General features: G+C 40.2%; 1 protein-coding gene across 5 annotated transcripts in view; it reads left to right on the forward strand.

Moving 5' to 3' along the window:
• Window positions 1–14136, forward strand: part of Ankrd30a (ankyrin repeat domain 30A) — a 62842-nt gene that overhangs the window by 46928 nt on the left and 1778 nt on the right. For 3 of the 5 annotated variants that reach the window (XM_027429256.2, XM_035448542.1, XM_027429258.2), the window contains 6 exons: window positions 1448–1560; window positions 5060–5189; window positions 9115–9405; window positions 9995–10209; window positions 11262–11490; window positions 12002–12047. In XM_027429256.2, the coding sequence (XP_027285057.1) occupies window positions 1448–1560; window positions 5060–5189; window positions 9115–9405; window positions 9995–10209; window positions 11262–11490; window positions 12002–12047 (1024 nt within the window). Of the gene's footprint in view, window positions 1–1447; window positions 1561–5059; window positions 5190–9114; window positions 9406–9994; window positions 10210–11261; window positions 11491–12001; window positions 12048–13037; window positions 13211–14136 lie in introns of those variants that run through there. The other 2 variants (XM_027429257.2, XM_027429259.2) reach the window with 2 other exon arrangements.

A 14136-nucleotide genomic window follows, 5' to 3' on the forward strand; every position in this document is an offset into this window, starting at 1 on the left:
TTATGTATACAACATTCTGCCTCCATGTACATCTGCACACCAGAAGACGGCACCAGATCTCACAACGGATGGTTGGGAGCCACCATGTGGGTGCTGGGAACTGAACTCAGGAACTGTGGAAGAGCAGTCAGTGCCCTCAACCCCTGAGCCATCTCTCCAGCCCGTAATTTTTAAATTCTAAGAAATTTAAGTTATTTGATCAGGACCTCTGAATTTTTCTAGTAATCAAAGACTTTCACTGAGATTTTGAGAGTAGATTGCTTATAATTTGTATTTGTCAAGAATGGATACCAAATCATAAGTGTTTTCCCTCTGCTGAGCTATTTTTCAACTTTGAATTAAAACAAGACAAAAGCAGAATTAATGGTGGAAAATATCACAAGATAGATGCATTGGATACCAATCAGAGTTGTTCTCACTGCCGACTTCAGCCACCAAAGTGACCCTTTGTGGTCCATCCCAAAGGCACATATGCTGGGTAGTCTAGAATACTTATGTTGATTATTCTTTCCTGTGGCCACTGAAGGGTAGTTTCTATAGATTTCATACAGGCTATCTAATTTTATTTCCTGATTTGATATTTCCTAACATGATAATATGTTGGTGAGTAGTCTTAAAAGAATGTATTAAGATTATAAATTTAAATTTACATTTTGTGATTTTGTGAGTTTTCTTTCTATCTCCCCCCCTCCCTTTTTTTTTTTTTTTTTTTTTTTTTTTTTGAGACAGGGTTTCTCTGTGTATCCCTGGCTGTCCTGGAACTAGCTCTGTAGACCAGGCTGGCCTTGAACTCAGATATCTCTGAATCCTGTCTCTGCCTCCCGAGTACTGGGATTAAAGACATGGGCCACCACTGCCTGGCTTGTTATGTTTTTTTTTTTTTTTTTTGAGACAGGGCCTCACTATGTAACTCTGGCTGTCCTGGAACTCACTATGTAGACCAGCCTGGTCTTGAAATCACAGAGATCCCGCCTGCCTCTGCCTATCAACTGCTGGGATTAAAGTTGTGCGCCACTATACCTGAGTTATGCTTTCTTTATTTCCTTTTAGGGAGGGAAAGATATGTAATCCCAGAATTTGGGAGATTGAAGGTAGAAGATTGCCAAAAATTTAAGGCCAGCTTGGGCTGCATAGTCAGTTTCAAACTAGCCTGGGGTAACAGTTGATTTTGCTGAAAAACTTTAAAACAAAGCAAAGCAAAGCAAAACAGCCACCACCAAACAAAACCTAAGTACTGGCATGATGGATCAGACACATAAAAGCTCTTGCCATCAAGCCTGACCTAAGTTTGCTCCCTGGAATCTGTATGGTAAAAAGTGAGAACTAACTCCTGAAAGCTGTGCGCACACACACACACACACACACACACACACACACCCACCCCAACAGATACACAAAAGAAATATTTTTTTAATAATAATTACTTTCTTTAAAAATTATTTTAAAGTCTGAAGAGGACAAAGAAAAACTGAAGAAACTTGCTGAGTTAAAAGAATCTCTGGAATATACTTTGGACCAAGAACAGAAGAAAAACGATGCATTAGAAAAAGAACTGACAGAGTAAGGTTTTAATATTTCAATCTCTTCAGCCATTCTTTTACTAATTTATTTTTTACATTCCAATCCCAGTTCCCCATTCCTCCTCTGTCTCCCCCGACTCCCTCCATCTGCTCCTCAGCCATTCTTAATTGACTTAACTAAAGCCTAAATAGCAAATTCATTTCCTGTCTGCATTTTCATAATTACTTTAAAATTTACTTCAGAAACTTGCATTAAAGACTAAAGTTTTTTGATTGCTAAAACATTGCTTTTACTCTTTAAAGTTCCTTAAGATAATGGTAATGCCTTTGGCATACGATATCAACTGAACTCTTCATCAACTTTGAAGTTTCTTTTTTTTTCTCTTTGTATTCCGAGACAGGGTTTCTCTGTGTAGCTCTGGTTGTCCTGGAACTCCCTCTGCCGACCAGGCTGGCCTTGAACTCACAGAGTTCTGCCTGCATCTGCCTCCCCAGTCCTGGGATTAAAGGCATGAGCCACCACTGCCCAACTGAAGTTTCATTTTTTAACACACTTTTGATCTTTTTCCTTCTTTTACAGTATCCTTCCCGTCATCATTTAGGCATTTTGATATCTTAAAAACCTATTTGTGTTTTTCTTTAATTATATCAGAAATTATATAACATATTTTCTTTCTCTTTTTAGTTACAAAAATTTATCATGGAGACAAACTAGTGTTCCATGGGCATCTCCCATGTGTACATGAGGTTTACATGATGTTGAACCTTTATTTGAAAAAATTTAAATATATATTCATACATACATATGTACTATATTTTCATCCCTTAGTACTCTTACCAGACTCTAGACAGAGCCTGACTCTGAGGGTCCCCAAGAGGCCAGTTTAGCCTCTCTTTCCAGCTGACCAAATGGTAAAAAGAACAGCAACACGGGGCAGGAATTTGTTTGGAATAAATTTGTTGGGAAGAAATTGGGGTCCCCTGCCATCAGGGCTCTGCAAAGAGCATCAGGATTATTTTAGAGAAAGGTTGGAGATGAGAGAAAAGTATGCTTGTGTCAGAATGGTATCCAGTCCATCATTTTCTGAGGATGCCCTTGGGAAATCTTAGCAGTAAGGTAGATGCTGTCTAGAAATAGCTTTAACTGTTGCCTCAACATGTTTATAGATAATGTCTACTATTCCTAGAATCCAGGGTCACTACAGTGAATCAAAAGTCACAAGGTGAATCAGAGAAAAGGTCAAGCCTGAAAGGGAAGACGGAATCAGTTCCCTTGGGTTTCGAGTAATGACTCGAAATTTCTGGGTGTCACACCAGGGGCCTGGAATGTGATATTATAAAAGTTGGTATTTGACAGTCTGTTGATTATCTTTTCCCCAAACATCTTAAAAATATCTTATTACTTATATCTTGTCTTTAGAAGGAGGATTGCCAGCTAGCTGTAGATAAACTCTCCTTAAATGACTAATATATCTGTGGATTTGGACAAGAAAGTGACCCACATTTCAGGGTCAAAAAAGGGATTAAAAATGAAGAACAAGCTTTTAAGTGCTTTGAGTTTCCCGCTGGACATCCATGGCATAAATGAGGTGGGACTTTCAGTAAAACCAGTCAGTCTCTGCTTATGCCACGTGCAGGAGATTGGATCTAGCACTCCCTGCAGATAGCAAAATCCATGGATTCTTGGGCCCCTTAACTAAAATAGTGTACTATTTGCATTTAACCTATTCTCAACCTCCAATATACTGTCTCTCCCCTCTAGTTACTTAAAATTCCAAATAAAGTGTAAATTGTTGTGTTCAGTGCAAGTGCAGTTTTTCCTTTTTCAGTATTTTTAATGCAAAGTTATTTAAAAGTGGAATCCACAAGTACAGAGAGTTGAGTGCATGTCTCATGCATACAAACATACACAAACTACTTAAGTACAGTGAAGTGAGCATTTGCATTTCTGTCACCAGCCCTCCCTTTAATGAAAATAGATTCTTGCCTGGCAGTATTGGCACACATCTTTAATCCCAGCACTAGGGAGGCAGAGGCAGCAGCAGGTGGATCTGTGTGAGTTTGAGGGCAGCCTGAGCTACAGAGTGAGTTCCAGGACAGCCAGGACTGTTCTATAAAGAAACCTTGCTGGGCGTGGGGGTGGGGGATAGATTCTTTACTCTTATCCTATATCCTGATTACAGTTTCCCCTCCCTCTGCTCCTCTCAGCTTCTCCCCACCTTCCCCTCCCGTCCCAATCCACTCCATTTTTGTCTCTCATTATAAAGGAACAGGCTTCTAAGAAATAACAAACATAACAAAATAAGCTATAACAAGATAAAGCAACATCGATGTTGGACAAGACCCCAAGAGAAGGCACAAGAATCAGAGACGCACTTTTTCACACACTCAGGGGTCCCATGAAGAATTTAAACTGAAAGCTGTAATATTTATGCAGAGGACCTGGTGCAGAGCCATGCAGGCCCCCTGCTTGCTGCCTCAGTCCCTATGGCACCAGTCTTTTAAAGTGGAATATTCTCCAGTGTTCGCAGCCCCCCACATGACTGCTTTTCTGTTTGTTGCTGAGATGTTGTGTTTTCTCTATGATTCTAATCAGTGCTTTTTTCTTACTTAACTGTCCTATGTGCATCCATTGTGTGGAAGGATGTGCTGTGCTAGAGAGGGAACCCAGGGCCTTGCATACACTAGAAGAGTTCTCCCACTGAGTGACGTATGCAGCCCTGTGCTCTAAATGCAGTTTTACATCTTTTGGACTTTGTTGATATTCCTATCAAAGACTTCTAGATTTCTTTTTCTCTCTCTAAGTCTTTGTATGCTATTTCTCTTTTTCATTTCTTTCCAAGTTCTATTTTGTTTTCCCTTCCACTCAAACTGCAAGCACTTGTTTTTCCTTTTCCCTTTTTCTTCTTTGGATAATCTTGATACTTTTGGGACTGAATGCTAAGCATTCCTTCTCTGCTGTATCCTCAATGCTGGTTTGTTTGTGCTTTGTCTTGGAAAAGAGTGCCAACAGGCAATAAAGAGAATTCATATGTCTTCTCCCTGATTACTGTTGTCTGGGTTATAGCTAATATGGAAGTGTTTTATATTAATATACTAAAATGGATATAAATAATTACAGGTATTCTGTACATAGTTACCATATTAGCTCTATCTCCATACATAGCATCAATTTTTCTTTACATTGTTTACCTAAGATTTTAATTTCATTAGAATGCTTCTAAATTTTAGGTGTACAAATGAGATCGGGTCACAATTTACAAATGTATTTTTTTTGTTTAGTTTTGTTTTTTTTTTCTTTTCGAGACAGGGTTTCTCTGTGTATCTTTGGAGCCTATCCTGGCACTCACTCTGGAGACCAGGCTGGCCTCAAACTCACAGAGATCTGCCTGCCTCTGCCTTCCCAGTGCTGGGATTAAAGGCGTATGCCACCAACGCCTGGCACAAATGTATCTCTTTTATACAATAGAATGTAGTATGTTTAAATAACTATTGAATGTACTTTTTAAAGTCTTGACTTATTCTATGCACTTTTGCAGATTTAAGGAACTCTTACAAATGACCAAAAAGGAATTAAATGAACATGAAAACAGAGAACTTAATCACAATCAAGATAGTAAAAACAGTCAATTTGAAATGGATATCTCAGTTAATATGCTAATAAACAAGGTAATTTTTAATCAGTTTTGGGGCCCCAAAATATACTTTTAAATAATCTAAATCTGGATTCATTGAAGTTTTTATATTGTTTTATTTTATGGACTTGATGTCAATAAAAATTGTATTATTTTCTAGTAGAAAGTCATACTGTTGATCTTACATCTTGAACCCAGGCTGCAATTCATCATTATATGATACTAAATTATGAGTCCCAAGTCTTTTTGCTGATTTATTTATTGGTAGCAGCTTTATTGGGATATAGTTAGCACATCCCATATTACAGTTATAGAATAGTGCAGTCTCTACCACTTCAGAATATTTCTTGCTACTCTAAAACAATGCCTTTTAATTATCATGTGTTCTCCTTCTCAGCACAGCCTTAAGGACCCACTGAGTCTGCTTCGTCCCTATAACTCCCTGTTCTGGTGTTACCTGTCAGTGGAATCACAGTGTGTGTGCTGGCTCCTTTCACTTAACACTGTGTTCAGGGTCCATCTGTGCTGGCTGTATCAAGATGTCTTCTTGTTGCTGAGTAATGCCCTGTCCTATGGTAGAACACACATTAGATTTAGCTCTTTTATCACTTATTGCTTCCACTTTGGCCAGGTACTAGTAACCTTGCTATGGACAAGTATAGCTTGCATCTGTTTTCATTTTTCCTTGCGTACTTAGGAACTGCAGAGTGAGTCATGTGGAAACTGCTAGACTTAAGCAGCTGCCACTGCCAGTGTACTTCCAGAGTGGCTGCACCCTGTCCCCACCACTGTTGGGGTTGACAATTTCTCTGTGGCCTTGGTAACACTTCTTTCCCATTGTTTTACATGTCTCTCCCTCCCCAGGCCAGTACCAAATCAAGTTGGGTTCTTAAGGGAGAACTTTCCAGTCTTGTTGCATATTGCTACATGCCTTAGGTAATGATAAAGCACAGCACAGTAGAAGCCCTTCAATTTCATGCCTGTGAAAACATTGTTTTGCAGCTAGAAGAAGCCTGTGGCCATTTCCGGCCTTGTTGATTCCGTGACACATGTGAGGGTAGTCTTGTAAAGATAGAGCCCATTCATTGTCTCTTTCTTAATTTAAACTTTTGATTTCTTTCCCAGTGTTTCTCTTTTCACTTATACTTGTCTCCAATCTAGGGCACACAACCTGCTAACTCAGCATATTTGTATTTACTGCACTGTATCCCATTAATTCATTACAGTTTATAAGATCATCTGAGGATCTCTGCCTACTAGAAAGAAGATTAAGTATGGGCTTCTGGCTTTTCTCATTGGAAATGAAGCTGATTTTAGAGTTCAGATTTGAATTCTTTCTGTTTCTTTCCTTCCTTCCTTTCATCTTTCCTTTTAGGAGCTTGCGATAGAGCCCAAGCTAGCCTTGAACTCAAGGTCCTCCTTCCTCGGTCTCCCGAGCCCTGGAACAACTTGTGTGTACCACCAGTCCCAGCTAATCCTCTCTCAGCCTGGGATGTGATTCTTAAGAAAAGCAATAGAGCTCATCTTTTTTTTTTTTTTTTTTTTTTTGGTACAGAAAACAAACTAAAGCTTCATAGCTTAGTAGAATGCAGGAGCCTGGCACTGTAATAGACCACTGGTCCCAGTGCTTAAGGAAGCTGAGGCAGGAGAATTGCAGTTCAAAGCCAGCCTGAACTACCTTACAAAACATTGTCTCTAAAAAATAAAAATATAGGCCATGTGGTGGCAGCACATACCTTTAATCCCAGCACTTTGGAAGGCAGAAGAGGGTAAATCTCTGAGTTCAAGGCCACTTGGTCTACAGAGGGAGTTCCAGGACAGCCAGGGCTACACAGAGAAATTCTGTCTTGAAAAACCAATAAACAAACAAACAAACACTAGGTTTCATGGATGCCATACAAAGTAACAGTTTTCAGGAGCACAGCACGTATGTTCAAGCGGCTCACCAAAGACAGACTTCAGAGTAGTCATTTAAAGTTCCAAGTCACCCGAGTGGCTTTCTGGTAAAAGGCTCTTGCTGCCAAACCTGAGGACCAGTGAGATCTCAGAATCCATAAAGAGAGGCTACTTCACAGTTATATTTTAGTCTGCACACACACTAAATAAATATAGTAAATATATACTATATATTTTATATATATATGTATATATATACATATATATATATATATATATATATATATATATATGTTTAAATTCATTTCAGAGCCAGTACAGAGAAGGATTATGGTATACCCTTTTCTTAGATTATCTAGGGTCTAGGGACCACTTTTCAGTTTTACTGTCCTGGTCTTTGTCTCTGTTTGCGAATTGTTTGTATTTCTGTGTTTCTCCCAAGAACCCTGAGACCCCTGTGTGTTCCGTTGAGTGTCCTTCAGTAGAAGAACCACTTCTACAGATCTTTAAGACAAGCTGTTCTGAGACAGTGACCTTCACGTAAGGGAATTTGAGGCTCTGCCCTGCATCATTCCAAAGTCTTGACAAATGGTTTTACAGTCATCATCGTCTTGGCTCTACTTTCAGACCACATGTGTCTGGATTTCTTAGCTCAGAAACTTATTTTAACATCTTTTGGCAGATTGATGTGTAAAAAGGCTACAGTTGAGTAAAAGACATTGAACTCAGTAAATCTTGGTTTCTTTGTTAACTAACCCACCCACCCCTGCCATGTGTACTTGGGTGGCTCTTGTCAATTTTATCACTTGCCTTAGGACAGGAGTTCTCCAGGTTATGGTGTCATTTTCTTCACAGGCCTTGAAGCCCTTCTTGTCAGTCTCCATGAGCAACAGCAGGCTCCCCAAAACTCCCTTGTAGTCCTTTGGGTTTCTTTTTCTAGGTCCTTTCCACGGCTCCTTCCTATCTGATCTAAAGGACCCTACATCTTTGAGGGTTTTTAAAAAGATATTTAGTGTCATTATCAATTACACTTAGTGATATATAATAAGCCACTTCAATTGTAGCATCTCAAAGCAACATGTGTTTGGTTTAGATAAGACTCATTGAATCAATCATTTCTCCACCATTTGGCGTCATCTGGATGACTTGAAGCTGGGGACCAGTATGAAGGACACTTGATTCTTGTGGCTGCCAACTTAAGCTGACCTTTGGAGCTTTAGGCAGGATAGTCAGCCGTACCTCCTACAGAAGGCTTCCCTAAATAATCAAGTCTATGACAATCCTAGTTATCGTTTAGTGTGTGATGGGTTTTGTTGAAGAAAAGGGTGGGCCATGTTGATAAATTTATACTATAAGATGTCACTGCTCTTCACCCAGAGTCACTGAAGCTGTAGGTGCCTGAGTAACTCAGTATATCCTTAAAACGTCTCTAGAAATTGTGAAACATGATGATGGGGGAAATGGCTACAGATTTTTTTGTTTGAGTTTTTTGAGACAAGGTTTCTCTTCATAGCCCTGACTGCCCTAGGTAGTCCTTGAGCTCACAGAGATCCATCTGTCTCTGCCTCCCAAGTGAGTTCGGGATTAAAGGAGTGTGCCACCGTGCAGATTTTCCAAAATGACTTAGAGTCATTTTGAGAAGGAAAGATAGGAGACAGTCCCATAAAAACAAATCTTAACATGAAGGCTCTGGTGTGTAACAAATAATGATCATAAAGAGGATGTTTTATGACTGCTAATACTTTTGACTTTATTTTCTGAGTAATTAGAAACCTCATTATGACTGGGCATGGTGGCACATGCCTTTAATCTCAGCTCTTGGGAGACAGAGCCAGGCAGATCTCTGAGTTTGAGTCCAGCCTGGTCTACAGAGGGAGTTCCAAGATAACCAGGGCTACACAGAGAAACCGTGTCTCCAAAGACCAAAAAGAAAAAAAGGAACCTCCTTATTAGACTCACTTCAGGCTATATTTAATTATAACTGAACTTAGGTTTGTGATTGGTTTTATGCTGCTCTGTTCTCAGCCTTCCTCATACCTGACTGTAGCATCTTATTCCTGCAGATTGATGATCTTACAACAAAACTGGAATCTGCATCTTCAAAATGTCTACATCTGGGTAAAAAAAATCAGGTTCTTCAGCAGGAGTTGCTGCTGATGAAAAGTATACAAAAGAAGTGTGTGAAACTAGAGAAGCATAAGAAGAGACTGGAAGAGGAAGTGGACCGGCTCAGAAGTCACATGGAAAAGCATATGGTGGAGCACAGTCAGCTGCAGCAGTACCAGCGCGAGGTCGAGGAGCGGGCGAGGCAGGACCTGGTGGAAAAGCTAAAGCAGGTCAACCTCTTCCTGCAGGTTCGTTCTGTTCCTGTGGCGCACGCGGTTGGCCTCGCTGCCGATGGGCCCTGGCTGCGCGCATCACAGGGTGTGATTGCTCTGGTTTGTTTCCTAGGGGTTTAGAGCGGGGCAGGCGTATGCCTCTTCCTGTGGTCCCGAGTTCTTCTTTGTTATAACACTTCATCTTCCATTAGGGATGAATCATCTGACTCTTAAAGCTGGTTTGCATAAAATAAGATTGCTAGAAGGAAAACAAATTTATGTAGAAAGTTTGCCAAACTCTTGAGTTATTCTTAAGTCATCTAGTTCAACTTTTTAAACTTTTGAGCTGACTCTTTTGTTCTTTGAAATATCAGAGTTTCTAACACAGAAGTCATTCAGAACTAGGGATACCCTGCAGTGGTGACGTGTTCAGTTAGCATGCACCAGGCCCTGGATTTGATTCCCAGGACTAAAATAAACAACAAAAGATGAAGAAGATTCAGTTCTTTTAATTCACATCTGATATAGTTGATAGGTGTTTAAAATCCCAGCATAAGCATCTTTTCACATGAATAGTGACTGGCTTGTAATTACTCCTAAAGTATATTCTTCCTATTTGCTGTAGGCACAGGCAGCATCTCAGGAAAACCTGGAGCAATTGAGAGAGAACAGTAATGCTTCAGTGAGGACTCAGATGGAGCTCCGGATTAAAGACCTGGAATCCCAGCTCTCCAGGATGAAAACTCAGGAAGACTTTGATAAAATAGAACTAGAAAAATATAAGCAACTCTACCAAGAAGAATTCCAAGTTAGAAAATTGTTGTCGAGTAAACTAAGCAAGTAAGTCACGACATTGACTCTCAAAAAAACGAGCTTTATCTCCACAGCAGCATTTTCAGTGAGACCAGAAGGCTATGAAGGCTAGCTATATTGGAAACAATGTTGTAAGTGACCCTCAGAATGTTATTTGGGGATAGTTCATATTCTTTTTGCCATTTTGTCTTAGTTAATGTGGTCTGTTGGGCTTTCAGATAGATACTTTTGAAGCTTTATAGTGAAGACAGTTATATTGTTGTACAGTTGCTTGTCCACATTCCATTAAATAGGAGTGTGTTAGCAGCTTGACTGCATTTGTGTTGGGAAGAAGACAACTAAGTCCCAAGGATCAGGTTCTGCTGATACTCCTCTGGGCACTATGAGCATTTGGTATTTTAACTTTCATTGATTGTCGTCTTTAGTATTTCTCTTAGAGGTCCCTATAAACAAACTATAATGGACAGATTTTCTAGTCTGTGTAAAGTTTACACGGGAGGCAGGGAAGTGTTAATGTAGGACGGAAGCGCCAGCCCAGCGCCTCATTCCTGGGGTTGCTCTGCATTAGTCCTTGGTGTCAGGTGATTGGTTTATCCTGAATAATGGGAGCAAATTACACTTCTCTTGAGGGAAGTTTCCACTTACAGATCTCCTAAGGGGGTGAAACATGTTTTAATTATACCCAGGGACATATCTGTTGTAGTGAAACAAATCAGTCCACCAGTCGTCCCCCAGTTAGTGCTTAACGCAGTGTTTCTGATGTCACCCTCAGGAAGCCAGGAAGCAGAGGCCTTCCAGAAGACAGTGCTGTCAGTGGTTAAGCCGCACATCTCAACAGCCATGACTCTTCCTCCTGCTTTGTTGGAATTACTTATTAGTTACTTTGGAGTCCCTCTAAAAATACTTGTACTTTTTAGAATAATTACAAAGCTGTAATACTCAGTAGTTACATTCTGACAGGTTTTCCATGCTAAGTCACTGTTGAGTTGTATATTCTATGTATTCACATGGCAGGCTTTTAAACAGCCCTTTCTCGGGACCTTGAGACACTGAGTATTTGCCTTTTGTGGTCTTCACAGGACTAATGAGAGGCTGGAGGAGGCCAGCACTAAGCTTCACCTGGAGGAACAGCAGAATAGATCCTTGCTAAGCTCTCTTAGTACAAGGCCTGTTGTAGAGTGTCCTTGCGTTGGAAGTCTTCATAATAGTTTAGTATTCAACAGAGCTCTTATTCCAAGAGAAAACATAGTGATTCCTACCTCAAGCCTACAGCCGTCAAATAAAAGAATGGAAATCTACCTGACCAAGGTTAGTATATTTCTCTTTTTCCTTTTGGTTTCAAGTTTCTGACAAAATTCTCACTTTTAATACATGAATACTGAGTTGTTTGGTTGGCCTGTGCATACTAGTGTGATAGTAATTTACGCTAAAGGAGAAAAGTTATTAAAGTTCCTAGAGTTCTCATTTCAACAGGTGCTCACTATTACTTGGTTCAGTGAATATAGTTAAGCCACTACATTTCTCTAAAAGTTATGCTTAAGTTAGATTTGGGAAATTAAATGTAGTCGTGACTACAGGTGTAGCTTGAAATGTTACCATACACCTTCTAATGGCAATTTTCCTGCAGGGTTAAGTTTTCCATTCAAATGACGAGAGAATGGGTGACATGCAAATACCTACATATGGATATTTTTGAGTTAGAGGGATCCGGTGCAGATATGACATATTAATTAAATACATGTATTACATTGCAGAAGATTCATTTCTAAGTTAAAAAGTTCTACTTTCTTAAACATTATAAATATTTAACTCATTTCAGATGCATCAGGAGTTGGAAAAAAGTATAAATAGAGAACTTAAAGAAGGTATGTACCAAAATTTATGAATTACATTTAGATTGACTAATATATGAAATAAATTATAACTATTAAGTGACATCATTTTTCTTGTTTGTTGAATAGATTTTTAGTTAATCATTGTCTTACACAGAATTAAAGATGTGAAGATATTTCTTTCATGTTTAATGTAGCAAATGTTTATCTCTCATATTTTTGAGACGTTCATAAGTACACTGTATTAGTATCATTTCCACCTCTCCCTCCACTCTAACTCCACCCGTGTCCCCTCCCCCATTTCTCAAACTCATGACCTCTTCTAATATATTCAACCTATAGGCCCAATTAGTGTTGCCCTTATTTGCCTGTTTCTAGGACTAACCACTTAGGAATGAGGTCTCATCTTTGAAAAAGACTGGTTTTCCCTTTATGAGCAGCCAGTGTCTGCCTGTAGCGCTTCATCTCAGGATAAGGCTGTCTTAGATAGAGTTTTTATTGCTGTGATAAAGACTATGACCAAAAGCAACTTGGGGAGGAAAGGGTTTTTTTCACTTCCATCACTGAGGCAAGTCAGAAACTGAATCAGAAGCCGTGGGGGGAGGCTGCTTACTGAGCATCCTTCTTTTTTTTTTTTTTTTTGGTTTTTCAAGACAGAGTTTCTCTGTGTAGCTTTGGAGCCTATCCTGGCACTCACTCTGGACACCAGGCTGGCCTCGAACTCACGGAGATCTGCCTGCCTCTGCCTCCCGAGTGCTGGGATTGAAGGTGTGCGCCACTAACGCCCGGCTTCTGACCATCCTTCTTTCTTGTACAACTCAGAGCCACTTGCCCAAGGGTGGCTCCTCCCACATCAGCCATTAATCAAGAAAAGTGTCCCACAGATTCACCTACCAGCAGTCTGGTGGGGCATTTTCTCAACCGAAGTTCCCTTTTCCCAGATAAATTGTGTCAAGTTGACCAGAAAAAAAAAAAAAAAACAAAGACTGGGGCTTTGTGAATTTTTTTCCTCCATCCTTGTAGGCATGCCAACTGATGGAGTCTTACAGATGCTGTGGAGATAACTATATTGTTGGGAGTTTATGGATACAGCATCCTCACCCTGTCCAGAAGACATTGTGTCACAGCAGATGTCAGAACCTCAGGGTTTACCTTCTTTCCACCTTCTCCTCCTTGATCATCCCTGTGCGCTAGGGGTAGGAGTTATTAGATAAATGTTCCATTTGGGGATAAGGCACCACATAGTCACTTGGTCTTTGCATTTTGACCAGGTGTGGGTCACTGTGATAGCCTCCTTATGATGCAAAGAGGGGAGCTACACATGTCTATGGATATAAGGAGTTAGAAGTTCACAAGGCACTTGGAAACTGTATTACTTTAATAGCATGATAGTAAAGGATTCTCCCCTAAGGTCTGTGACCTGTCCAGCTACAGGTTTACAGTACCAGGTTTACAGTACCAGGCATGAATTCCCTCCAATTGAGTGGGCTTTAGGTTCAATTCGACACTGTTGGTGAACACCCCCCTTTCTCTCCCTCCCCCGCCCCCTAGATACAAGGGCCACTGTCGCACTGTTAGGGTACCGTGCCTGTGCCATCGTGGTTCTGGGTTTTACAGCCAAGTGGAGATCTTGACAGCTTTCTCCCTTGGAAGCTTCTATAGTACCTGCATGTGTGTATCTTGTAGAGTACTGCCTCTGTTTTCTTCCAGCAGTTTCAGGTTTACATCAAAGTCTTTTACCCATTTGGAATTGTTGTTGTGCATGGTGATAGAGAATGGTCCAATTTCATTCTTCTACATGCGGACATCCAGTTTCCCAGCACCATTTGTTAAAGATGTTTTCTTTCCTCCAATGTATAGTTTGGGAATCTTGTCAAGTATCAGACAGCTGTAAATATGTGGCCTTACGCCATGGTTCCAGTGGCCTTCTGCTGCTCTGGTCTCTCCATGCCCATCTGTGTGCTGTGCCAGGCTGTTTTCAGCACATGGGTCTGTGATGTAATGTACGTGATTGTTGGAAGTGAACCAGTCATCTCATCTGGTCATTACTGTGCTTGTTACAGTAGCTTAGCACATGATTGCTGAGTAAATAAATCAACCCAGACACTTTGGTATTCACATT

This window comes from Cricetulus griseus, chromosome 8 (genome assembly GCF_003668045.3).
Source record: "Cricetulus griseus strain 17A/GY chromosome 8, alternate assembly CriGri-PICRH-1.0, whole genome shotgun sequence".
NCBI classification, from domain to species: domain Eukaryota; kingdom Metazoa; phylum Chordata; class Mammalia; order Rodentia; family Cricetidae; genus Cricetulus; species Cricetulus griseus.